The sequence below is a fragment of the Natrix helvetica genome, assembly GCF_964273705.1.
Source record: "Natrix helvetica genome assembly, chromosome: 4".
Taxonomy (NCBI): domain Eukaryota; kingdom Metazoa; phylum Chordata; class Lepidosauria; order Squamata; family Natricidae; genus Natrix; species Natrix helvetica.
This window is the reverse complement of record NC_138550.1, coordinates 27,431,605-27,457,963: the sequence shown is the minus strand read 5'-3', so window position 1 is coordinate 27,457,963 and position 26,359 is coordinate 27,431,605. Positions and strand designations below refer to the sequence as shown.

Genomic DNA, 26,359 nt, shown 5'->3' with positions numbered 1-26,359 from the left:
CTAATTTCAGTTGCAGTCAGATCAGGTAAGGGAGATCCATACACAACCATCTCCTGGCCCAAGATAGACTTGGATCTCAATTCCCATAGTCTGCCAGCCAATAACGGCAGTTAACATCCAAAACCCCTGGAGGGGAATCATATATTAAAAAAGGGTAAATAGGACACTTTCCTTAAAAGTACAATTCCCAGCGTTGCAAAGCGAACGGAAACCACGACTCCCATTTCTTTTCCGAAAGAAAACCATAACTGTACTCTTAACGAAGGGGAAAGACCATTAGATTTTACAAGAATTACGGTAATTAGAGAGGAGAGCGGGGGCGGTTTCAGGAAGAGGAGCGGCAGCAGCTCCCCCTGGCGGCCAAAAAAGGCCCCGAAACGAACCAGAAGCTTCTGGCTTGAAGAAAGGCCGATCTGGTGACGGGCGGCTGACGGCAGCCGCTCACGTGACGCCGCATGGGCCGCGGCCCCAACAGCTGAAGCGGCCGCCCCGAGGAGGGCTTGGAGTGGACAGGTGTTTCTGCGGCAGAGCCCGGGGGAGTTGCGGGTGAGTGAAAAGGGGAAGGCGTGGGACGGAGACGGCCGGCGGGAGAAGTGACAGAACGAGCGTTGCCCTGGGGGAAAGTTTCATTAGCCACTCGCGACGTCCTGCCGTCCCCCACGCCAGTCCTTTCGGCTCAGCCGGGATGCGCTGTTGCGGTGCTGGAAGTGACCTGTGGACCGCAGGCGCGTAGAGGCCCTGCGGTGGGTGCCGGGTTGGCAGGAAGAATGCTGTAAATCTAAAGGTCGAGCCTCGCTAAATAAAAATAAAATAAAAAACCTTCTCTGGTCTGGACTTGCGGGAGGTTTTGCCGTAGTTCCTTGGCTGGTGACGCAAGTCGTGAGTATTGAATAATTCAAAACAGCGTTGAAGTCTGAAACCTCGCTTCCCCTCGTTGAAAGAAGGTTGCGTTGCTTTATTTTTTATCAATTGATGCATTCAAAGAACTACTTTGGAGCTTGATTCTCTGAAAGTGTTCAGATTGGTTCAGTGGTGTTTACCTTGAAACCAGTAACACTTACTAGCTGGTTCCCACAGGGTTCAGCAGCAATTATGTCTAGGAGGTGAATTTGCACGTGGAAACCTATGTCTAGGTGAATTGTGCACAGGAGGTACTTATGTCTAGGTGAATTGTGCATAGGGGGTATAGGTAAATTGTGCACAGGGGCACTTATGTCTAGGTGAATTTGCACAGGAGGTACTTATGTCTAGGTGAATTGTGCATAGGGGGTATAGGTGAATTTGCACGTGGAAACCTATGTCTAGGTGAATTGTGCACAGGAGGTATTTATGTCTAGATGAATTGTGTGCAGGGGCACTTATGTCTAGGCGAATTTGCACAGGAGGTACTTATGTCTAGCTGAATTGTGCACAGGGGCACTTACGTCTAGGTGAATTTGCACAGGGGGTCCTTATGTCTAGGTGAATTGTTCATAGGATTTCAGGAGTATGCGCCCCTTCAGACTTCAAGTGAAAAACTTTAGGTCATACCGGGACATACTATATCTCATATTAGATTGTATATCTAGCTCTTGTTGAAATTGGGTTAATCATAGGTAAGTCATTGTTTAATCTTAGTTGCTCACTAGTGGCCAGAGGATTGACCTAAAAATTATTTAGCTCCTAAACAATCTCTTAAGAGTTGTTTCAGCTTTTACGTTGTATAATTCTCAGAATAAATCAGAACTGGGAGAATTTACTCATGCCAGGCCTCCATAAATTGTGGGTAGTAGAACATGCTCTATTAAGTATGTGCAGAAATGAGCTGTAACCATCTAAGTAGTCCCTACACAGCAGTAAACTGATAAAATATCTTGCAAAGCTAGTGATGTGGACCCAGAATGATCATGGAACATAAACAAACTGTAATGGCCCTATTTGTACAATTTGCTCAACCAGACTAAGTCACATTGTTTTAGTATGGTCTTTTTGCTAAACCATGATCTGGTTTTGGCTCAGCAATTTATAAGTCATGGTTTCAGATGTTGGGTGTGAACACAGGGAATTCTGCACACAGGATGTAGAATTATAGCCATCCGGGTAAACTATGGCATATCTGCTCTAGCTCAAGCCATTCGGTCTACTGGTTGTAGATTCTCATAGATTAGAATACTGATAGCTGAGCCAGAACTTTGTAACTTGAATCTGAAGTTAGTTAAATTATACATAATGTCATGACTAGGATATTTCCTTCCTTAAGCGCATTGCTGATGTTTGCTGGCTGCAGTCAGAGTCCCAAAACACAACAAACCTAACTATTATTTCTAGGAAATATTTTCATTGCACCAGTCATACCATGATACATTTTGAAATAACTCGTTTCTTAGAAGAGATTTAAGCTCAGAATGTCTAAATCAGAATTAATCCACAATATAGATTTATGCATCCTATTTAAAACTAGTTTTTGTGACTTATAAGCAAAAACATGGGCTTATATTGACCTCTGGAAGCATTTGGTAGTATTCACAGGGAACCCCAGAAATTGTGACTTTTAATGTAATGGATAATGCCATTTGATCCTGAAGAGCAGTCATTTTTGGCTGTATGCACAATTATACTGCCTATTTCCAGGTTTAGTATATTATCTGAACATAATTGTGATTTATTCAGTAAAAAGAATTAATAGGTATGAACCATTTATGTAATTGTACTGAGATTTCATACCATCCAATAACAGTAATTGTCCAGGAGGAATGGACAAATGAGATATAGTCACGAATAGTGACTATGATTTCTCTTGACTGTAAAGGAGATAATTAAGATTAGTGATTCCCAAAATAAGGCTGTAGCCTGTAATAAGCAGATTGTGGACATTTTCTGAATAAATGTTGTTCAGCTTAAATTAGCCTATGGAGATATTGATGATCATTGTTTTCTCTTTTAAAGCCAAAATGTAAAACATTAAATGTAAAATGAACTGCAGAACAGTGTAAATTTAATCTACAGTTTGAGAGGTTTAAATGTTATTGCTCTCCTCAATGAATGAGATCAATCTTTCTGCACTTAGAAAAGTAAGTTATTAGGTGGTGTTGTTTTTCCATAAAATAAAATACTTTATCGTTGGAGTTCTATAATTATATTAGTTGTGTCTGTCACATTATATAAACTATCTTTAGATGATATCTAAGACTAAATTTTTGGAGGTATCTAAAACTGACCATGTTGGAAGATTATAGTTGGTTTACTTTGATTCAGATGCAGTTAATGAGCACTTCATTTTTCTTTAATCAGAAGTTAATTTCATTTTCATAATGAATGTATTTTTGAACTAAACTTATCCGGAAGCTAGAATTCCAGATGACAGGATGTTGAAGTGTATAATTTTCTATTGACATTGGCAAGGACTGCTGTTAAAAAGTCTCTTAGTTTGGAAGAGTTGCTGAAAAAGCAAATGCTCATATATCCGAGTTCATAGGCCAATAACAAAGATTTTTTTATTTCTTTGCTAACTTAGCATCTTGAGAAACCTGGATAATTTCAGGAGGTGGTTTTACTTGAGGGGGCCTTCATTTCTATCTTTCTTGCATCGGGTCATAAAAATTTTGTAAGTGAGTTAGAAATATGCAACATTGGGAAGAAACCAGCTTGGTAAAACTTGTTCCAAGTTTTCCAGGTTCCGATATTGAAAGTAACAGGATCTTGGAGATGTGCCTTGTCTATAGATGCTCCTGGCCTGAAGTTTGTGTGGCCCTGAACCTTTGGTATTTTTGGAAAGCTTTGAAGGTCTCCTTTTTGAAACAGTGCCTGGGACAGTGTAATTTAGCAACCCATTTGTTGAACTACATTTAATAGTGTTTAATCAGTTTTGTTATCCTCCAACAATAAGATCATTTTATTTTTACTTATTTTTATTTATTAAATTGTTTTGTCGCCCATCTTGTTTTGAAGTGACTCTGGAGAGTCACAAAAGAAAGATGGGGAGGGAGGAAGCAGGATGGGGTGGTGGAACTGGGATTGCCTCTTAATTCATCAACAACATCTAGTGTGTTGCTCCCCTCTTGAAGCCCCATCTGGCAGAGCCAGGTCTTCAGGTCCTTATGGCAGGTCAGAAGGGTGGGAGTTGATCCCACCTCAAGGGGTAAGATATTCCAAAGGACAGGTGACATGGCAGAGAAGGCCCTTCTCCTGGACTCCACCAGCCAGAATTCCTTGACTGATGGAATTCCATTATATGCTTAATTTATCTTCTCATTGTTTAAATCCTTATTATTTATGCTTTGCTCTTGCCTCGTTGTTTAAATCCTAATTATATAAGCTTTGCAAGATGCTTAGAGTTACTGTTCAGACTAAGGCAACCTATACATCATGGGTCTCAAACTCAAGGCCCGCAGGCCGAGTTCGGTCCGCGATGTAGATGGATCCAGCCTGCAAGGCTGTCCTGGGAAATGTAAGGGGCCGGCCTGCATCACTTTGGCACCGGTCTACCCATGTGACTTCGACCTGGTCTGCCTGCATCAGTTCGGCCCGATCTACCCAGTGCAAAGGGGAAACATCGGGCCAGCGTCGCTTCGGCCTGGTTTACTCAGTGCAAAGAGGAAACATGCCAGCAGTTTGGGTAGTGGTGTCAAGCTGACCATGCCCACCCAGTCCCCCCCCCTCGAGATCAACCACAGCCCTGATGTGGCCCTTAATGAAATCACACCCCTGCTATAAACTGATTAAATAAATGATGCTGCAGATAAGGAATGCAGACTTTATAGCTCTCCAAATGTTGCTGAGTAATGCTCTTGAATCTGTCAACTTTGTTCCTGATAGCTGGATTATTAAATTTGAGCAATATCTGAGGGACTCCAAATTCTCCAGACTCGAAGACCAGGAAAACTATTTAATAAAAATACTGTTTGATATCCTTTTAAGATGTTATCTAACATAAATGTTCTTTGTGTATATGTGTGTATAGCTGATTTCACTTTAACATTTGGATTTAGATACTTTCCACTGATGTATTCTCTTCTGTTCAATGTCTCCACTTAATTTATTCTATGTTTCAGTGTGCAATAATGGATCCAGGTCAGGATTCAGCTATGCAAGAAAATGAAAATGCAAGAGCAATTGAAGATGAGTACAAGAAAGCTTTTGTGTTTATTAATAAAGCATTGAATGCAGATGAATTGGGTCAAATAGAAGCAGCAAAGAATTATTATAGGCAGGGGCTTATCCACTTAAGCAAAGGCGTTCGTATTCCATCAGAAGGTCTTGAAGGCACCAAGAGCTTTGCTGTGCCTGTTAGGCAAATGCAGCAAAAGATGAGAGAAACTTTAGAAAACGTTACTGCTCGTTTGAGACTTTTAGATGAAACTTCCCAAGCAAATACCACTGCCATTAGCTCCAATACAGAGATGCCCAAATTATATCCAACAATTCCATCCAAAGAAAAGCCTGAGAGGCCTCCGGTGCCCAGTTCATTGACATCACCCCCTCAACCACTTTCAAGCCATGGAAATATTGGATCCACAAGCCAAGGGCAAATGGCTGCACTGAGTCCATCAACTTCAATGAAGCCCAATGAAGCACCTCCTGCTTATACTCCAGAGGCCACCGATGGCCACTATACTGTGTCTTATGGGACAGAGTCTGGGGAATTCTCATCTGTTGGAGATGATTACTATACAAAATGTACTCAGCCGCCTCCTGTTGATAATTTTGGAGTAGATGCTGATGAATTAATCCTCATTCCCCATGGTGTGCAGATTTTCTATGTCACCCCTGATGGACAAGTTAGTGCTCCTTCTTATCCTGGATATCTTCGCATTGTAAAGTTTTTGGATACAGATGTTGCAACCGCCCACAATCGTCCTCCTGCTTTCCTTCAGGTAATGCCTGCTCTCTTTGTACTTAGTTTATAGTCTTCCCAAGCTATTAGAAAGTCTGGACAAAGTGCCAGTAGTTTTTGGGAGGCTAAAGTTGTTCTACTTGTGCTTTAGGAAATAATTGTTTTCAAACTATATTCATTCCAAGACTTTTTGGATGTTTCACATTGAGACGTGTTTCCTAAGGTTTGTTTTTTAAGTAAGGTAGTAGTAAAGGCCAAAGCAAACTTCGTGTGTAGACTAATAGGCATTCATGAGACCCCTACATGCAAACTGAATCTATTACTTATTCTTATGTTGAGATTTATCTTTATCTTGACTTGCTATTACACTTTCATTAATAAATTTGTCCCATTCTTTACAACCTGTGATCTCCCTTCAGCATATGTTTTACTTTGAACTTCCATCTTCATCAGACAATCTAAGGAATGTCAATCCTCCCGAAGCCATGAAAAATCTGTTTAGCTAGCTGTAAGTCAAAGCTGAAGTCAGCTTTCCATGTCTATTGAGGAAGTGCTGGAGAGCTACCGTTAAAGCACATGTGTCATCTCAAGGGCTACTTAATGTGACTTGATATGAACCAGACCACTACCCTGTAACCCCAGACCATATCCTGTGTATACATTTCACTGGCTTTAACAAAAACCATTATCATACAATGCTAGCTTTTTGTTAAGCCTCTGCTGGAAAAGCGTGCCTTTTAAAGATTCTCTAGTACATATTGACAGTTTATATCAGTTGCACAGAAGGGTATGTGTATAATTAAATGCTAAAGTCAATATTTGGGGAAAATATCTAGGACACGGGCACAATTATAACTGGTTAAGTTTTTTGGCACCATTTCATACACTGAAAGCTATACAAATATATAATATAGTCTTATAAGTGTAATCCCTGGTCCCCTTCAACAAAGACCTTCTAAAAAAAGGAGCCATGAAAATATCAGATTTGTTTATTACATTGATTTTTTTTAAATTAAACACCGAATGTCTTTGCATTTTGTTCATTAAATACTCAATCTATTTGGCTTTCTCTCTTCCAGGTTTGTGACTGGCTATATCCTCTTATGCCCGGCCAGTCTCCTGTTCTCTCATGCCGCTCAGGAGTCTATATGTTCCCCGATATGATGTCACAGGTGTCAGGATCCTATGTAGGAGTAGTGTTGTCTTCAGAACTTCCACTCGCTGACCGAGAACTATTTGAAGATCTATTGAAGCAGATGACTGACCTTAGAATACAGGTAAACACTTATTTCATGCAGCCGTTCACAGAACTTTAAACAGTGCACTGGAATTTCTACTCATATCACCTAGCAGATGTGTTGTTGAGCAGGCACCTCTGTATACTTACCTCAGTTCTATAGCATCCCAGTTGACATGAAGATGACAAAGTGATTTCTAAGAAAATACAGCTATATTACGGGCAGGGCCGGATTTAGATGAAAAGAGGCCCTAGGCTATTCCACTTATGGGGTCCCTTTCACCTCCCATTTTTAAGTTTGTAAATTACATGAGAGATAATAAAATACATCATTACTGTGATATATATCAATATATTAAATGAAACATGTTGTAATTGGTACTAACCTTTATAAAAAATGTGGCACGGATAATAAATAAAAATAAAAGGCCCCTCTTGATCTTGAGGCCCTAGGCTGAAGCCTAGTTAGCCTATAGGAAAATCCGGCCCTGATTACGGGAGAGTATTGGTTCTATTCTATACTTTGACATTTTAAAACATCTGTTGCAGCCTTTTAAAATCATTGACCTTTTATTGATTTTGGATATGGGATTTAATTATGAGTAAGATACCAGAATTAGGCATTTTGCATAATTAAATTATGTTTTCCTGTTCCCTCATTCAAAAAAAACTTCCTTCAGGTAGATTCAGGAAGACACTATTTGCAACAAAAACGATGGGAATAGTTGACCAGTTGTTTATAATAGAGCAAAGAGTAAGGAAAATATGTTGCAGATACTTTAAAAGAACATCCTTTTAAACCAGATATTTCATTATAAGATTATGAATATATAATTTATTTAACCCATTCATGAAGTGAAATGAAAAATTAGAAGTGGTAGAATGGTAGAAAATTTAGCTGATGGTAATAGAAGAGATAGTCATCTAATATGTATATAAAAGCAGATAATTATTGCCATACCTTATTGATTAAAGTGATAATCTTTAAATATGAAACTACATTCTCCTTTGGAAATCTATAGTAAACAATAGTTGGTTTAATTACAGTTTATTTTTTTCTTCTCTAACTTTTATTTGCTTATTATTCACCTTGGGTGGCATTCTGGTTCTAAAATCTGAATTTTTCTTGATCTCATAGTATAAAAACAAGTTGAGATCTATATTAATGTTTGAATTCACTTGCATGCATCTCATTTAAAAAGGATAATTTTGTAAGGATATTATACGCTGTTACTGTGAAAGAATGCAGAATGGATTCTTTGTTGAGCCTTCAAACTGTTGATGTCCTTAATATGGTACTGCAGGCTCCAAGATCCCGTGAGGGAGTAGGGTTTCCATCAGGATGCCAAAGGTCTTACAAAGAGCTTTTTGAGGATATGTTAAAACAGATATCAGATCTTGGAACTAAGGTAAATTTGAGGACTATGATTTAATGGTGGTGGCAAAGTTTTACAAATTGCCTTTATTTTGCAATGTGCAATATTTATTTATTGTAGAACATATATGTCACCAAAAAGTTATTTCGTGAGCCAATTTTATTGAACTGATAAATATTAGATATATGTAAAAAAATGGGGATTTGGAGAATGGTGATTTGGCAATCAGTGTGTGTTTGCCATGTTTAGAAAGACACATGCTAAAAGATGTCTGAGAGTAGAACTGGACAACAATTGAATAGAACAGGTGAATGTTGAAAATAATGAGATGGACCTAAATTCTTAGAACGAATATAGTAGAGACACTTTCAATGAATGTAGATCCAAACTATATCTAACTTTAAATACTATAATAAAATTTATGGAGAGGTGGCACTATTAATTATGACTGATAAAATATTATATACAATATGTAAACGCAAACATAAAAAGATTTTTAAGCTTGATAGACTTAGACTTAGAATAACTTTATTGTCACTTTGACTGTATATAAATCTGTGTACATTAAAATGAAATGTTAATGCATACAGTTCTCAAAACGCCTCCACCTCTAATATACAGTTCATAAATATAACTAAATAAATAAATACCAAATAATGCATATACCCACATATATTTATGACACGGAGAAACAACACCTTCTATTTCGGATGTGTACATGCACTGCTGTCACCAAACCAAACAGTGATTCAGTTATTAAACGCTTTCAATCATGCCTCTGTAAAAAGTGGCCAGGACAGAATCTGACACAGGAAATGCAGATGTTGGTTTGCGCGCTTCACTAAGAATCATGTGTGGTGAGACCAGTTCAGATTGTTAGTTATCTGCACACCCAGATACTTAATAGTGTTGACCATTTCTGCAGTTGCATCCTTGATACTGAGTGGAGTATGACTATGCCAGCTCTTTTTAAAATCTACAATGATCTCCTTTGTTTTATTATCATTTAGAACCAGGTTACTTTTATTGCACTAGTCCACCAGAACCTTCCTCCTCTTCTCTATACCCATCTCCATTGTTGTCCCGGATAAGACCCACCACTGCCGTATTATCTGCATACTTCACGATATGATTTGTAGCAGATTTGACACAACAGTCGTGGTGAACAGTTAGTAGTGCATTCAAGACACAGTCCTGTGGGGAACCTGTATGCAAGGAGATGGAGTTGGAAACTTTTCTTCCAACTTGCACAAATTGGGGCCTATCAATGAGTTATAAATCATGTATCGTTTATCATGGTATGTGACTTGAGGTTATCAGTCCTTGTTTTTTTACAGTATACAATACTGTAATCTTCTCAGACCTATCAGTGGAGTTTTATGCCTGCTTCCTCTTCCATTCTTCGCTGCCTAAGAGTGTAGATTAGGAGTCTAATTCACAAATTATGTTATATTTAAGTGTAGATGTTTATTTTTAGTTTAGCATGTTGTGTGAATTTCTTAAACCACTTACCTGCAATGATTCCTATTTAAAAGCAGCTCCAATTTTATAAAAAAATATACAGAAAATGGATTAGCAATTCTTTTTGATAAGAAGAAAAATGTCCACTTTTATATTTTTAAAAAATGACCTTGTAAATTTTATCCATTAACAATCCTAGTCAGATGATTCAATTTTCAAACTATTATCAGATTTAACATTACATTATTTTTCAGTTACTATAATGTTTATGAAAGAAAAAAAGAATACTATAACTAATCTTATAAATTCTAAATGACCAACTAATAAAACGTTTTTAAAAACAATATGCCTTTTTAGCTACATCTTTGCGGCATAAGAAAACACTGATCTGGCTTACCCAATACCTCTTTCTGTTTCACATTTAGTGAATTTACTGAGGATTAATCATTAATATAGATTAGTTACTTATATTTCATTCCTGTTCCCTAAAGGCCATTTCTAACCAATAAGCATATACGCTAACTAATAATCATCCATAGAGAATGATATCAATCCAGCATTTATTAAATAGCCATATTCTGTGAATGTGCAATTATTTAAAGAATGTACAAGATAAATGTTTTGAATTTGCATTATGATGCATATACTCATTAATATTGAGATATTGATGAGAAATAATGCCAAAATAATATAGCATCTTGGGAGACTTAATTGATTATAGCAGTGATAATGGTTCCACATTTTATCTCACCTTCTTAATGTTGACATTAATTTACCTAGACATTTTTATTATTGATGTCTAGTTCTTAATCCAAAATGTACAGCTGGTAACTTCTTTGACAAAAGGGGCCATCTAACTATCACATGGTTGTATTTGTCCTATTTCTGGCTGTGCCAGTATGAGAAAAACCCAGAATAAATACAATGAATGCTTTTATTATGTTTGTGAGAACAGAACAACACATAGAAGTTCATTCACCCTTCTTATTCTTTCTCTGGGGGTGGCGGTGGGGGGGAACCCAAAATATCATCTTTCAATTTTGAACAGTTGAACAAAGGATTGCAATTTTTAAGGACAAATAAGAGCACTGAATGAAATAATAGTGCGTTTCTTTAAGCTGAAAGAATACTTTCTATGTAACCTTTCCATGGTACCTAATTAAGTACAAATAAATGTAAAGCAATTAGTAAACAAATGCAAGATATGCTGCTTTAAAGGCTCCCAATTGAAATTAATTAAAAGAAAGCCGGAGAGTAGGTGAGCCTCCAGAAGTTATTGAACTTGAACTTCCAACAATTCTTCTCATTAAACATGTTGAATAAGGAGGTCCGATCATGTAGGGTCCATTAGGGCAAAATAGATAGGAAGGCATAAATAACTTAGGAACCTTCCAAATCAAGATTTCTAGAGGAAATCTCTTTGTGTAGAATCCCTGATCTAATCATTATCAGATCTATAAGGATTTAAATTCCAGAATTTTACTGTTTTGACTATCAGCATATTATATAAAACATTTTAAGTAAAATTCCTAATCATGATAATGTAGCATTATGTGATCAAGAATGCAGTGTAGCTGTCTAGCAACTCTGAGAAACATTATTTTTTTAAAGAATATTTGAGCATATTATCAGTGAGAAGGTTACAAAACTTGTGAAGTTTATCAAAGGTTAATGCTCAAATTATTAAGAAGAGAAATATTTTTTTTTAAATATGCAAGCCTGTTATGCAATACTTTATCAAATTCAGTGATCTCTAAAATGTATAATACTACATATTGCAAATCAGAAAATGTTTTGATCACAAAGTAAATTCTCTGTAGGATGGCATGATTTTCAGCTAATTTAATATATAACTATGTTTCTTTGGTTTTCTGTTGCTTTTATTTTTGTGCATATTAATTTCACATATTAGCCTGCTGAAGCTTCAAGTGATGTAATCAACCTTGGTCAGACTGTACCTATTCAACCGGTGCCTGAAGAGAGATATCGTGAATTACCTGACTGGAGTGAGAAAATAGCTCATGGCATCTTATCAGGTATTCTCAGACTTTGAGGAAGACACCCGTCTTTAGATTCTGTATGTTGCAAATTTCCAAGTTTGGCTGGGTTTTATGGAAGTTATAATCTCTCTGCATCCATATGGTATTAGCTTGAGTAAATCTGCACTGATGCTTAATTTATCTCTTGCTATTATGCCAAAATAATTTTTATGACTAAAATCATGATAGCTAATAAGCAGTTGAATAAATCCAATTTTTAGTAAAACCATATTATAATCCTGTAAACAGAAATTGCAGCCAAACATAATTTGTGTTCATTATTACCGTGTTTCCCCGAAAATACAACCTGTCCTGAAACTAAAGCCTTGCCACATTTTTCGCGTGGGCAAAAATATAAGCCCAACCCCGAAAATAAGCCCCATGGACAATCCCCCCCCCCTCTGGCCAGACAGAGCACTGCTCGCTGACCTAACGGTATCCCAAAGGCGCCAAGCCGCGGGAACGAGGTGGGGGCAAAGGCGCTCACATTGCTTGGTGCTTTTGGGGTACCGCTAGGTCGAGGGGGGCTTGCTGGGAAGCTGCTCTCTTGCGAGCGGGCTCCCAAAGAGCCAGGCACAGCCTCAGGGTCGAATGGCTGTGTTGCGCTGTTGCAGGAGCAACGCAGCAACCATGAGGTTACCAAGCTTGCGAGCAGCCACCCGGCAACCCCCCTTTCCAGCCGGGTACAGCACCGCTGACCGAACTAGCAGTACCCGGAAAGCACCAAGCAACGTGAGCACCTGTTCGCCGCCCTCCGCCTCCTGCGGCTTGGTGCCTTTGGAATGTCCCTAGGTGAGTGAATTGGGCTCTGCATGGCTGGAGAGGGGGGTTGCGCAGCGGCTTTTCCGCTCCCTGCTTGCACGAAGGGCATCTCCACTGCTGGCGCCGCCTGCCGCTTGGGTTTTTTTTTTCAAAGCATGGAGGATGGATGCCGCTCTGGAAGTACGTTCTATAGTTGTGGGCTGCAGATTGCACAACCATAGAGCGTACTCCCAGAGCGGTATCCTACCTCTGTGCGGGAGGCGGAGGGCAGTAAACAGGCGCTTGCGCTGCTTGGTGCCTTCCAGGTACTGCTAGGTCAGTTAGCGGTGTTGTGCCCGGCTGGAAAGAGGGGTTGCCAAGCGGCTGCTCGCGAGCTTGGTCACCCCATGGCTGCTGTGTTGCTGCTGTGACAGCGCAACACAGCCATTCGACCCTCAGGCTGTGCCCGGCTCTTCGGGAACCCAGTCTCAAAGGAGCAGCTGCCCGGCAACCCAAAAATAATAAGCACTCCCCTTTAATAAGCCCAACGCCATATTTCGTGGGTCAAAAAAATATAAGACCCTGTCGTATTTTCAGGGAAACACGGTAGTTACATTAGTTAAAATGTTTTTTTAATCAATAGATACATTTAAAAACTGAATAGTTGGCTTCCAGTTTCGTACTTCAGTTCCAGAGTGACATCTAGATGGTGAAAATATCTATCATTTGATAATAATATTTATTTTAATGGATTTGAAAACATAGGTTACAACTGCTTTCTTTAATTGCTTAAATATTTGGCTGAAGGAAAAATAGTGTGTAGTATGAACACCTTCCCTAAAAATTGACCTGGGCTAATTTTCATTAGTTGAAAGCCAGGTTTGAATTTAACCTACTAGTGTGGCTAGTATTTAACCTACTAGTGTGGCTAGTGAGGGAGTTAGCAGAGGTTTAGCATAGGTAGTCTTCCCTTAGCATCCATTTGTTCAGCAACCACTCAAAGTTACAACAGTGTTGTTCTAAGGGACTTACAATCAGTCCTGGTAGTTTTAGCTGTTGCAGCACCTCTGTGGTCATCTGAACAAATTTCAGACCTACCTGCATTTATGACCTTTTGGCCTCTCACCTGCCAACTAATGCCAGCTACTTTCCCAGCCTGGCGTTACCCACCTTTGCTGCACCACCTTCCACTGCTGTACTGGCCATGGTCTTCTTTCATACTGGTGCAACCAGAGCATCTCTTGTGCCCAGCCAGGGCTTCTGTTTGCACACCGGTCAAAGTCTTCTGGGCTTATTTTGCTAAGGAATGTGATCATGTGACATTGTGTTTTATAACTGCAATACTTAGTAATGGAAATACCTGTACTGGTAAGTTCCTGTTTTAAAATGTGATTCTTAAAATGTTTTCGGATAGGCAACAAAAATTGCTTTAAAAAGTAACAAGTACAGGTAGTCCTTGATTTACAATACTTCATTTAGTGACCGTTCAAAGTTACAACAACACTGAAAAAAGTGATTTATGACCGTTTTTCACACTTTTGATTATTGCAATGTCCCCACACAGTCACGTGATAAAATTTGGATGCTTGGCAACTGACTCATATTTATGACAGTTACAGTACCCTGGTGACCCCACTTTTTGTGCCCTTCTGACAACCAAAGTCAATGGGGAACCCACATTCACTTAACAACTGTGTTACTAGCTTAACAACTGCAGTTATTCACTTAACATTCAGTGACTAAAAATCAAATGGTAATCTAAACCAAGATACTCATTTAGAAGATGTTCAATTCTGTCAGACATCTAGGAGTCGCTGATTCACTCATTATATACCATAACTTAGAAACAATCCAATGCCTATATTCATTTTATATAGAGATTTCTTGACTGGTCTTGAGACAATGTGATGGAAGAGAAGTCTTCTGACTATATGAATCTCCTAGCATTGCAATTTGAATAATTGATTACAGTTAACAGGAACAAAATTTTGTCCTGAGGGCAAATTCTTGATAATATTACTTCATAAATACTGTTTGATATATTTTTATGAAGGAGCATCCTGGTTGAGCTGGGGACTGGTCAAAGGAGCAGAATATACTGGAAAAGCAATCCATAAAGGAGCCTCTAAATTAAGAGAACACATTCACCCAGAAGAAAAACCTTTGGAGGTCAATCCAACTGTAGCAAAGGGACTGCAAGTGGCAAGGCAAGCTACAGGAGGAGCAGTCAAAGCCAGTCAGTTCTTGGGTAAGATATGGAAATCCAGTTTCCTTGGGAAAGTCCTGAGTTGCTTAGCATGGTTTCTTACATTTTGTAGTTTCAGGTTTTTTTTATCCTTTCCTTTTTATAAATATTAAGAAAAAAGAGTTGAGACCATTGGACCAGAGGTGACTACCATGTGACTATCATGGGAGCTTTCACTGAGAGATTAGACATTTATAATTTCATTAATAATTATCTCAAACCATTTAATGCTTGTTTACAAACATATCACTAGGCATATCTTAGCACATGTTCATTCTTCTCCTCAAATAAATGATGTGATCACTTTTTTGAAAGCCATACTATGTAGAGTAGGTAGGGTCAGGTCTCTAATTTTGAGCAGGGTGTTCTTTGAGTGTGAAAAAAACCTTGAGCTGTTGTAATTTGCCCTTTAATCCATAAACCAGACATGTCCTACCCAGTCTGGATGGTTTGATAGGCTCAAAAGGAGCTTTGACAGGTGCACTTTTGTATACTTGCTTTATAGCATACATACATGGTCAACTTTTAACCAAACATGATTAAACATCATAGTTTAATATGATGGGGATAATCATCAATTATATAGTAAAATCTTACCATCAATTTTTAAGTAATTTGCTCTATTGACAGAAGTGCTAAATTTCAGCATAGTTTCTAGTAATCTATGTTTTTTCATCTAAGAAAACTTCCCCTCAATTTGTTATAGTCCAAATTATGTTGACTAGGTTTCTCTGGCGTTCTCTAGATATATTGAGCGTTAACTCCTATCATTCATAATTGGTGCACATCTTGGTAGAAGTTGAAGTCACTTATATTATAAGCAGGTCTGAGCAGTTCAAATAATTCAGTCTATTTTGACTGTGACCTGTTCTTGTCATCAACTACATGACCAAATATGATCTCTGTACATAATGAAACTAGATAAACTGCAATGGTTTAAAATCAAACTGTCTAATATTTTCTACTGAAAATGCCCTTTTAAGATAGATGATATCCCTTTCAGAAGCCTAAGTTATCTGAGTTGCATTATGAATCAAAGGCGATGAATATCTGTTAAAATTGTTATTTTTTAATTTATTTTAGAAAATTTAGATTGCCACTTATTCACCCATGAATTACACAATATAAGCATCATATAAAAATGATGAAATGTTACCATTTCTATTGCTGTTTCTGATGAATCAAATCATTGGAAGAAACGTCAGGCAAAATGTGTTTATAAGGCTTGATTGAACAGAGTACAGAATGTATCTGTCAAAAATGTCAACTTCAGTAGTGCTTTCTGTTTTAGTTGAAGGTGTTTGTTCCGTGGCAAGTTGTGTTGGCAGAGAGTTAGCCCCTCATGTGAAGAAACACGGAAGCAAACTGGTTCCAGAATCCCTTAAGAAAGACAAAGATGGAAAATCAACTTTGGATGGTGCTCTAGTTGTAGCAGCAAGTGGCGTTCAAGGTAACCAAATTAAATAGCTATCTGTCAATGCATTTTAAGCTAATGGTTTATATATTAGTTATCTTCTGGGTCTGCTTATTTTCACAGGGTTTTCAACAATATGGCAGGGTTTGGAATCTGCTGCAAAATGCATTGCTAAAAATGTATCTACAGAGACAGTTCAGACAGTCAAGTATAAGTAAGTTTTTTCCTCTTCTGCATAAATAATAACTGAGTGCTAGGGAATAACAATTGCATAAAAGTACTTTGTGTCTATTGCTTAATTGTACATTATTGTGATATAAATGTATAGTTTTCTCAATTATATAGAAATAAGGGATAAGTAAAAAAAAGGGTTGTTGCTGAAGAATCTTCCTGCCCCCAGATATTTTTCTTCTCTGCGATGCCAAAAGTAACAAGGACGAAAACAGCAATCCTTTAGTAGAGCCTTTCTACTTAATATGTTATAGAGCAGCAGTCATCTACCTTTTTAGCACTGGGGACCAGTTTTGTAGAAGACAATTTTTCCACAGGTGGTGTATGTGTGTTTGGTTTTGCTTGCTTGCCTGCCACTCACCTCCAGCGTGCAGCTCCTTTAAAGGGGAAAGACAACTCCCTAGAGTTAGGCTGGATTCCAACAATTCAGGAATGCAAATTGTTGCATTGCCTTCTCGGATGTATTTTGAACCTCACAGTCTAATTTAACAGCCAAGAGCTTTTCTGATGGCCTCACACCCAAACACAAGCCTATTGTGACTTGTCTCATTTTTTAAATTGGGCAAGATCAGTCATGTGCTTCCACTGGCTTTAGTGAACAGGCTGTCTAGATGTTCTCTGTTTTATTCTGCTTAATCACAAAGATCCAATATAACTGCAATGACATGAAAATGACAAAGTATTTTTAGGCTTACAGCATGTAGGCTTGCATGCTGTACCCCAAAGGGAGATTGCATGTATGTAAGTCATATGGTTGGCACTGCAACATGTTTCAGTGTCGCTGGCATTCTCCCATGGACAGACCCATGGACGCCTATAATCTCATGCTAGTGTCTTTTATGCACACTTGAATTCAATGTTGGTAATACTCCACCAGCTTTAAAGTTGCATCATTTCACGGCCATCAAATTGGAAATTGTTGCTCTTTGGGTATATTAACATAATTAGTTTACTAGCTCACTAGGAAAATATATCTGATAGGCTGTGTGTGGCAAATTATGTGAGGTATTCTCATTTTCTCAGCACAGGTGGGTCTTGATTTGTAAATTTAATCCTATGAAATGATCACATTATTCGAATTTGCATTATTTTAAATGATATTTCAGTGGAAAATAGGGTAATAGGTTCCAGCATGATCAACCAGGAAATGAAAACGGTTACATATAGTGTTTATGTTTATCTACCTAGTTACTTGCGGGATCGCATCCTTCCACACACATCCCTGCAGCCAATTCGCTCTCACAGGGAGGGACTTCTCCTGGTGCCGTCCACTAGGCAATGCCAACGGGCGGCGCCAAGGAGTAGGGCCTTCTCTGTGATGGGCCCAACCCTCTGGAATGACCTCCCCCCCGACATTAGAAACACCACCGACTTCCGCTCCTTCCGACAAAAATTGAAGACACACCTGTTCCGACTGGCTGGCCTGGCATAATTATAACTGCTACCTCCTGGCAGACATATTTCTTAACTGGTATTTTAGGGGAATTGTCTTTTTAAATTTAATTCTATGGGATATTTTTAGGGGTTTTAAAATTATATTTATATACTTTACTCAGCTGTACAGTTCTTTTAACCTCTTTTTAACCTCCTTCATATCTATCTACCTATTTAACAATTTTAACTGTTCGAGTATTTAGTTATTTATATGATGTATTTCTTGTATGGACTGTACACCACCCCGAGTCCCTTGCGGGAGAGGGGGCGGTCTACAAGCGCTCAGTAAATAAATAAATAAATAAATCATGAAACATAACAGGTAAAGTTTAAAATAATATACTTACATCTTAAATTTATCTTTAACAAAGTCACAAGAATAGTCATAGTTACAAAAATAAAATAAAAGCCATCATGTTTATCTTCTAAATACATATTTCAAATAAATCAAGTGAACAAAGGATAAAGCCATATCTGAAATAGAACTCTTATCACCTACATTCCTTAATTTATAGCCACAATTGGGACAGGGCTTTCCATTGCTGAAACAATGGTGGTCAAATGTCACATGACAGGATCACTTACTGACTGCAATCCTGTCATCCCGGTTGTCATTATTAACAGAATCATGGTTTGTTAAGCGAGTACCCATCCCAAAATTAAGCCATTCCAGGCTTAATCCTTACCAGCCCCGAGTCTTAGTAAAGTAAGGGATTGTTTCCAACTTCCCCCACCTGCTTATCTCCCCTCCTCCATTTCTGCCATGTGGCTGCCATGCATCCTGCTTTGTGGGGAGGCAAGCAGCCCCAGAACTGCACAGCCTGGAAAGTTACAGCCATATAGCCACAGTTTCTCTTGATACCTTGCACTGTAAGACCCCTGTTGCTATGTGGTCCATTGTCCTAGGTGCCTTTCAGGTTGTCCTAGGTGCTTTCATGTCTCATCAACTCTTGCTGTTGATGAGACATGCCTGGACTGACTGCTGGGCTGGCTGTGACAAAAAAGGGCCCAAAGCAGCCCCAGTACACAAAAATACATCTTTGCAAAAAGCTCCTGGGGCATGGCACACCAAAAAGCCCCACCACACCCAGGAGCTCTATGCAAGGGAACTGCTTTGGGCTCCCCCCCCCCCCATGCAATTGGAAATCCAATTCCTATATTCTTAAGTGTAAGTTTTTTCAGTTAATGATTAACAACGTGCAGCACATGGGAATATGTATAAAACAGTAATTGTACTGAGCCAAAAATTAAGTCTTAACATTTTGCTTCTTAGATACGGGAATGATGCTGGCCAAGCTACAAATAATGCTGTGAGTTCTGCCATCAATGTTGGTGTAACAGCTTTTAATATCGACCATATTGGAATCAAAGCTATGGTCAAGAAAACTGCAAAGGAAACAGGCCACGCAGTCCTGGATGATTATAAGATTACCGAAAAAGATGAAAATAAAGCTCTAGAAAAGAGAGAGAAAAAGGATGAACACTAAATCCGTGCAACTGAATTGCCAGAAGCCTTAATATATATTGAAATGAAAAGAATTAACAGATTTGGTATTTTTATAATCTTAAACATCTGGACTTGATTTATCAAACTTGAAGATTAACCTTTCTAAAAATTATTTCTCTTCCCATAATTCCAGTATTGTAGCCTCTTCCAGCCCAGCTATTTCCATATGTGAAATTAACTTCTAGCTAACATGGTACTTTAACACATCTAAAGAGCATTGGGTTGCAGAAGGTCAATTTAAATGAAAACTAAATTTGCAATAGCAAATTGCACAAGAAAACAAGGCTGCTTTTTAAGGTGTAAAATGGATTAATAGAACTTAGTTTGATATGTACTGTTTTAACAACTTCTTTATTTTTTCTCTGAATCTTATTCAACAGTTACTGCAAGTGTACATGATTTGATTAGGTAGCGTATATATTTGAACTGTATTACATAAACAATTGATTGCTAGCAAATTCTTGATAAGCTATCAACATCAGTTCCAATTCTGGAGAAACCAAAGATAGAAAGTGTTACTATTAATGTTATTAATTCAATTTAGTTTAGTTTAAACCAGCTTTATGAAATCCTACTTTTAACTGGAATAGATGGCAAAATTATTAACTATTTTTTGTTGGCAAAATATGATGTTGAATTCTATGAAAGAAGATTTCTGCTAAAAAAAAGTAAGGGTCAATTTGTGGAAGAAGAAAAAGCTTTGTACTCAATATTTATTGTAAAATCATTTATTATAAATTATTTTATTGAGAGGTTTCTATTCAGAAATATATCTTGTTGCCTTGTAGGAGAATGAAATTCATTTTCTGTTAGACATTTACATTTTCTTCTCTTTAATATGAAAAAAGGAGATGCCATTAATGTAGAATTCACCATTTTTAGAGGTCACTTCTGATTTTGATATGGAATAGTGATGGACAAATGTATAGAAAAAAGATAGCACGTTCACTGGTTAAGAAGCTAAACACTTGAAATGACTTAGGAATTTAAAATAAGAAATAAACTTAAGATGCATATTTTGGCTATCTTTGTTTTTATTTAAATACACCCATTCTTTGTTTAGTGACCAAATTCCAGTTAGATCATTAAGCAAAATAGCTAAATGAACATATGACTGAAAAGACACTGCAAAGAACACCGGTGGCTGCCATTTCATTCAGTTAAATCTCGCTTGTTCATCTATGTCAACATTACTATCACTCTGGAATGTGTTATCAAGTACGTAAAATTTGGTTAGAAATGCACAAATTGATCCAAAGTACTTTTAATCATTTATTAGCATTGTGTTTGCAAGTGGCCACTCACTTTGAAGACCACTGGTTACTGTGGTCCCTAAATGAAGAATGTAGTATAGACTAATCAATGATTGTAAGTTGAGAGGCAGAATGATCTCTGTTATGTTGCTCTTGCAGGTTTAAAAAAAATGGACCAAAAGTAATGAACGTGTGCAAAGTATAAGTACAAAATAGCAATCATCTTTGGGTATTCAGTTTGAAAAACATCTCATGGTAAACAGGGATTTGTGATTATTCTACATTTAGCATTGGATAAAAATAAGGAAATTTGGTATCTGGATGTTATCCATACCAAATGATTGCTAATGAAACTGTTCTTATGTTTGCTTGATGTCTTAATTGATGAAACAGCTGCAGAAAACAAGGGTTGTTTTTCATTTACAGGTTGGTGGGCAAGAATTTGTTGTAATATAGCTGAATTGTCTTAGTTCAGAAGGCCATCTCAAGAAACAAAACTGATGGCGGAAAAAAATCTAGCGGTCCATAGTCTGTCTTTTTCCCCTTGGTTTTTTTTTAAAATTTCTTTTAATGGTTTTATTTTTAAATTTTTGTTAGATGATGGATATCTTATAAAGGATGGCTATTGTTGACCTGTACTATTTGCTCATACCTTCCTTTCCTGATAGAAGTATTTCTATTATCATGTGCCTATAGATGCATATGAATGGATCTCAAGTCTTGGTGACCACATTCATGTAACTTTCTTATCACCTTAGGAGATAGTTTTATTAATTTCCTTATATGGCCAATAGAGGTGGGATATCTGGTCGGATAACCTTCAAATATAAAGCAAGGCAATCTCGGTTAGTTTCTAATAGCCAACACCTGAATGTTGCCACCAATAAACTAGAAGCACTTAACTGAGTTTGGCTGATTTCTTTAAACAAAAACAAAAACAAAGCAGGGTCGGCCCTAAGGAATCCTTTAATGGGAGATCCCCAGAAGAGCCCACGGCTATAAGAAGTTCAAGCAACATCCCTGCAAGTGGTACCGGCAAAACATTTCTGCACTGCTACTAGTAACAACGTCGAAGCCACTCCAGACATAATTTTCTTTAGTCCAAGGCTTGTCAACTTTTAAGAGTTGTGGACTGCAACCCCTAGAATTCCTCAGCCGGCAAAGCCGGCTGAGGAATTCTGGGAGCTGCAGTCCACAAGTCTTAAAAGTTGACAAGGTTGCCCCTGCTTTAGTCCGATTTGCAACTTTCTCCCTTCGGTCGTTCCCCATTTAAAACCTCAGCAATAGACGCCAATTCGTCGTATCGTCGAGATAGTTGCCATGGGCACTTTAGAACCGCCCGCAGGACCCGGCTTCGCGCGCTCTCTCGCCCTTCCCCAAGAAACAAGAGATCCACCCTGCTCCATATCATCCCCCTTCCCTCAGAGCCACGAGGCGGGAGCTCGGCATTGTGCCGTCGCGGGAGACGGGAGTGTTCGAAGACTCCTGCCACGTGACAGGCGCTGCCGCTCTTCCCCGCCTTTCCCCGCGCCTCCCCTGCCGCTTTCTCCAAGGCAATGAGGACGCGCAGGGGCAGCTGCGCGCGTGTAGGAAGCCATGGGGGAAGGAGGCGCTCCCAGCCCAGAGCTGGACTTCGAAGCCGCAGAGCTAGAGCTGACTCAAGAGAAGCAAATGAAGTGAGTCCTCTCCCCACGGCAGCGCTGCGGATGTTTGTTGCGGATGACGCATAAGCACCCGGAAAGGGGGTGGAGGGATGGGGGCTGATGCCAACCCAAAGGGACGCCAGAGAAAATTGCATTATTCCAATGGAAAGAGATTTATTTATTTTTAATTGCACTTACCCGTTCTGGGAGAGTTCTCCTAGATCTGCAGCTATACGTGCAGAATAACGTGTTTCAAAGTTGTGACGATATTCCTAATACGTTGCAAGAATACTTAAAAGTTGCAAGTTGGGCCACTTGATGAAAGCGTCGTGTTTTATCTCGGTTGCCAGAGCCCCGTGGGGCTAAGAACTGTTCTTGGATCTATAGCAAAAAAAGGTTTGAATCTGGGACTTTCTGAGTGTATTTACCTGCATTGCCTGAATATATTTACAGCCATGGCCTATCTTAATGACTGGACTTGAGCTACACATTTATATTAAATTTATGGAACATAATAAAACGGAAGATGGATAGATTTTGAATGGCTCTTAAGCTATACTGCAATCCAAATAGGATATAATATACAGATATCCAGTCTATAATATGAGGCTATTTCATAAGATCTTGGGAAGAGGGGGCAAAATGACATGGATAAGTCACTGTCTTTTCATCTAATTTTGAAAACTAGATCTGTATATGCTAAAATAATAACAGGAGCCCATGTAGGACCTTCAGCTGTGATTGGAGAGGGAGGCATGCAATCTTCCCCCTTTTTCTCTTGCCCTGCTGATCAGCCTACAATTCAGCAGTGAAAAGCTTTTCCTTCTGCTAGAAATAGCAACTGGCAAACAGGAATCTGGGGCAGCTGCTCTAATTTGTACTGAGAAAAAAGGCTGAAGCTCTCTTCTTTTCCAATAAATCTCAGTGTCACAGCTTTAATGTGTTTTAATGTTTTGTTGGATTTTTAAAAATATAAAAAGCTGTACTTCACTTATTCACCACCTGTGGCTCTCTGTAGATTTTAGCTGTAAGTGGTGTATGGACATATTAATTTTTTCCTCTCCTTAGCTGCTAAGTAGTAGTCCTAGCTATCTGGGCCATATCATGAGATCTATGTTTGATTGGATATTGCCTCATCTAGACCAGGGGTCCCCAACCCCTGGTCCATGGACCGGCACCGGGCATGACAGAAACTGGGCCACACAAACAAGTGAAGCCCCATTTGTGAGATGCAGGCAGCATGTGAAACCATAACCACTCCATGGAAAAACCTCTTTCCACAGAAATGATCCCTGGTGCCCAAAAGTTTGGGGGCCTCTGATCTAGACCAATTTTCTTTCCCTTACTATTTAGTCAGATGCTAATAGGATGTACACAATTCAGACCAGAGCAAAGAAAGCTTTATGATGCCTTATACTATGCTGGCAACACCTTGCAAAGGGAAAGTGCATGAGGAGAGATATTGCAGTGACAGAGCTAGTTTTTGTTTTCACAACTGTTGCAAGCCATGGGAAGGAATACAATTAGATCAAAGACGGATTTGAATATACCAGTATTTTAGAAGTCTTCACTGCAGCCTTGAGGAGGGAGAGGCTGATTCATCCCTGTAAAATTCCTTTATCACTGTTGTGACAGGTAATTTCCTGTGACTTTTTTTTTGAGTTTTGAGCTTACCAGACAAGAATAATGATGTACAAATGAATAGTTCTCAGTTTTGTTTTGTTTTTTTTGCTGTGGGTACCCATCAGATTTAGAACATTAAAGGGAAGTATTGAAAGGCTTTTTAAAAATGTTCTTAATAGTCCTGGCTAGGAATGGAGATATTGTTACCTCTCACTTCATTATTAAATGTGTTTTAAATATCATAATAGAACATGAGTAATATATTAGGACACAGTTCTGGGGGGAAAGCTCTGGAACCCTTTGGTCACTTGCAGAGTTTTAAATGTCATTTTGCATAGTAGCACCAATTCAGATCATCCATCTGTTTAACTAGCTTAATAATGAATTTCTCTATTCAACAAATGCTGGGGGAAGAATATGTTTGTCATGACATCTGCTCACAATTTTATAGACCTTAATTCGTCTTGAGAGAGTACCTGATGATACTTTTATAAGTATTATAGAATCTGGCACATATTATCATAGACAGAATTTATATTACGAACATTTATGTCATATAACATTGGAATTTGTAATTGCCATACGTGCTTTCTCTAATACAGAGAAATGTTAGAACTCTCCATATTTGAAATGAACAATACAGTAGCAGAACTTGAGAAAAGACTTCACAGAACTTATGATGAAGGTAAGAGATTACATTTGACTTCAGCTGAAATAAGACATTTCAGGCCTGTGAATTAAAAATAAAATATTTAATATATGCTTATGTACAATGTCAACTGTTACATTTCTTCATGCTCTAGAGCAGGGGTGGGGAACTGTGGCTCTTTTGCGACTTGTGGACTTCAACTCCCAGAATTCCAGAACCAACATAGCTGCCTCAGGAATTCTGGGAGTTGAAGTCCACAAGTCGCAAAAGAGCCACAGTTCCCCACCCCTGCTCTAGAGCAAGGTGCATGGTGGCTCACGTAGTTAGGATGTTGGGTTGATAATCGGCCTGCGTACGAGACCCAAATGCTGCTGTGTGATGAGGCAAGCTCCCATTATTTGGAGGTCCAAAGAGCATAACTGCTAAGTCTTGTCAAAATTGGGCCTAATGCAATTCTGATTTCTCCAACCACCAACAGGGCAAGATCTTGACAGCATTACCTGGGATTGGGATACATCAGCATTCTGATGAGACCAGATCCTAAATCAATGGATGACCTCACCCAATAGCATCAGGCAGATGTTTGTCGGAACTGATATCAGTGAGTTTGAGTTACACACAAGAAGGGCATATGATCAGGGTCTGTCTCTGTCCTGCCAATATCAACTAGATCTGACTATAGAGAAAGAAGAGAAGACTGGGACACCTTAGGTCAGCGATGGCGAACCTTTTTTGGCTCGTGTGCCACAACTGGGGGGAGCGCAGGGGGGTCGTATGAGGGCGTGCCGCAGCCATAATGCAATGTGTGACCCCCCAGTGCGCATGCGCGCACAAAAGGCGCTCTCCCCCATTTTACATGCTTTTTTTGCCCTCCCCAGGCTCCACAAGCTTTATAGGAGCCTGGGGATGGTGAAAAGAGCCTCCCCTGCCCCCCTCGGAGGCCCTCCGGAGGCTTCAGGGATCGTCCGGAGGCTTCCCTGAAGCCTTCGGAATGCTTAAAACGACCCTGCGTGCAAACCGGAAGTGACTTCCGGTTTGTTCGGAGGGTCGCTTTAAGCGCTCCGAAGGCTTCAGGGACCGTCCGGAGGCTTCCCTGAAGCCTTTGGAACGCTTAAAATGACCCTCCGAGCAAACCGGAAATGACTTCCAGTTTGTTCGGAGGGTCGTTTTGAGCCCTCCGAAGGCTTCAGGGACCGTCTGGAGGCTTCAGGGACTGTCTGGAGGCTTCCCTGTAGCCTTCGGAGCGCTTAAAACGACCCTCTGAGCAAACCGGAAGTGACTTCCGGTTTGCTCGGAGGGTCGTTTGAGTGCTCCGAAGGTGTCAGGGAAGCCTCTGGATGGTCCCTGAAGCCTTCGGAATGCTTAAAACGACCCTCCGAGCAAACCGGAAGTCATTTCGCTTTGGGCACTCAGTCTGGAAAAAGTTAGCCATCACTGCTCTAGTGCTTCCTTTTTCTGCTGCATCATGGGACACATTTTCTCTGGAATTTATGACTGTTCTCCCAGAAGTGTTATGGTTTTACAACCATTCTAGTGATAGTGTATCTGTTTACCAAGATTACTCATTTTATTCTGTGTAAGAGGCTACCATCTGCTCTGGAAACTACACAGCTGTTTCTAGGCCACATTTTCCACTACAGTACAGGGACTCAGTTAATCATGTGATCTCAGATTGCAGCTCCCAATTTATATCC

The 26,359-nt window shown here is 39.2% G+C and overlaps 2 protein-coding genes across 6 annotated transcripts in view; both read left to right on the top strand.

Annotated features, from left to right (window-relative positions):
- The first annotated feature begins 369 nt into the window (after window positions 1-369).
- On the top strand, window positions 370-20,513 carry SPART (spartin). Of its 4 annotated transcripts, none has more exons than XM_081950377.1 (9): window positions 371-546; window positions 5,031-5,852; window positions 6,892-7,089; window positions 8,354-8,458; window positions 11,799-11,922; window positions 14,720-14,914; window positions 16,203-16,361; window positions 16,449-16,539; window positions 19,264-20,513. In XM_081950377.1, exons 2-9 carry the CDS (start codon window positions 5,040-5,042, stop codon window positions 19,475-19,477), a joined length of 1,899 nt encoding a protein of 632 aa, XP_081806503.1. In that variant the 5' UTR covers window positions 371-546; window positions 5,031-5,039; the 3' UTR covers window positions 19,478-20,513. The 4 variants fall into 4 exon arrangements, with proteins under 4 accessions (XP_081806506.1, XP_081806503.1, XP_081806505.1 ...); XM_081950379.1 differs by lacking the exon at window positions 371-546 and adding an exon at window positions 604-784; XM_081950378.1 differs by lacking the exon at window positions 371-546 and adding an exon at window positions 828-944.
- A 1,674-nt stretch (window positions 20,514-22,187) lies between these two features.
- The window catches only part of LOC309390524 (coiled-coil domain-containing protein 169-like), a 34,208-nt gene continuing 30,036 nt past the window's right edge, over window positions 22,188-26,359 (top strand). Inside the window, exons 1-2 of one of the 2 annotated variants that reach the window (XM_081949928.1) lie at window positions 22,188-22,426; window positions 24,619-24,701. In XM_081949928.1, the coding sequence (XP_081806054.1) occupies window positions 22,347-22,426; window positions 24,619-24,701 (163 nt within the window). In that variant the 5' untranslated portion in view covers window positions 22,188-22,346. The remainder of the gene's footprint in view (window positions 22,427-24,618; window positions 24,702-26,359) is intronic. The other variant, XM_081949927.1, reaches the window with a different exon arrangement.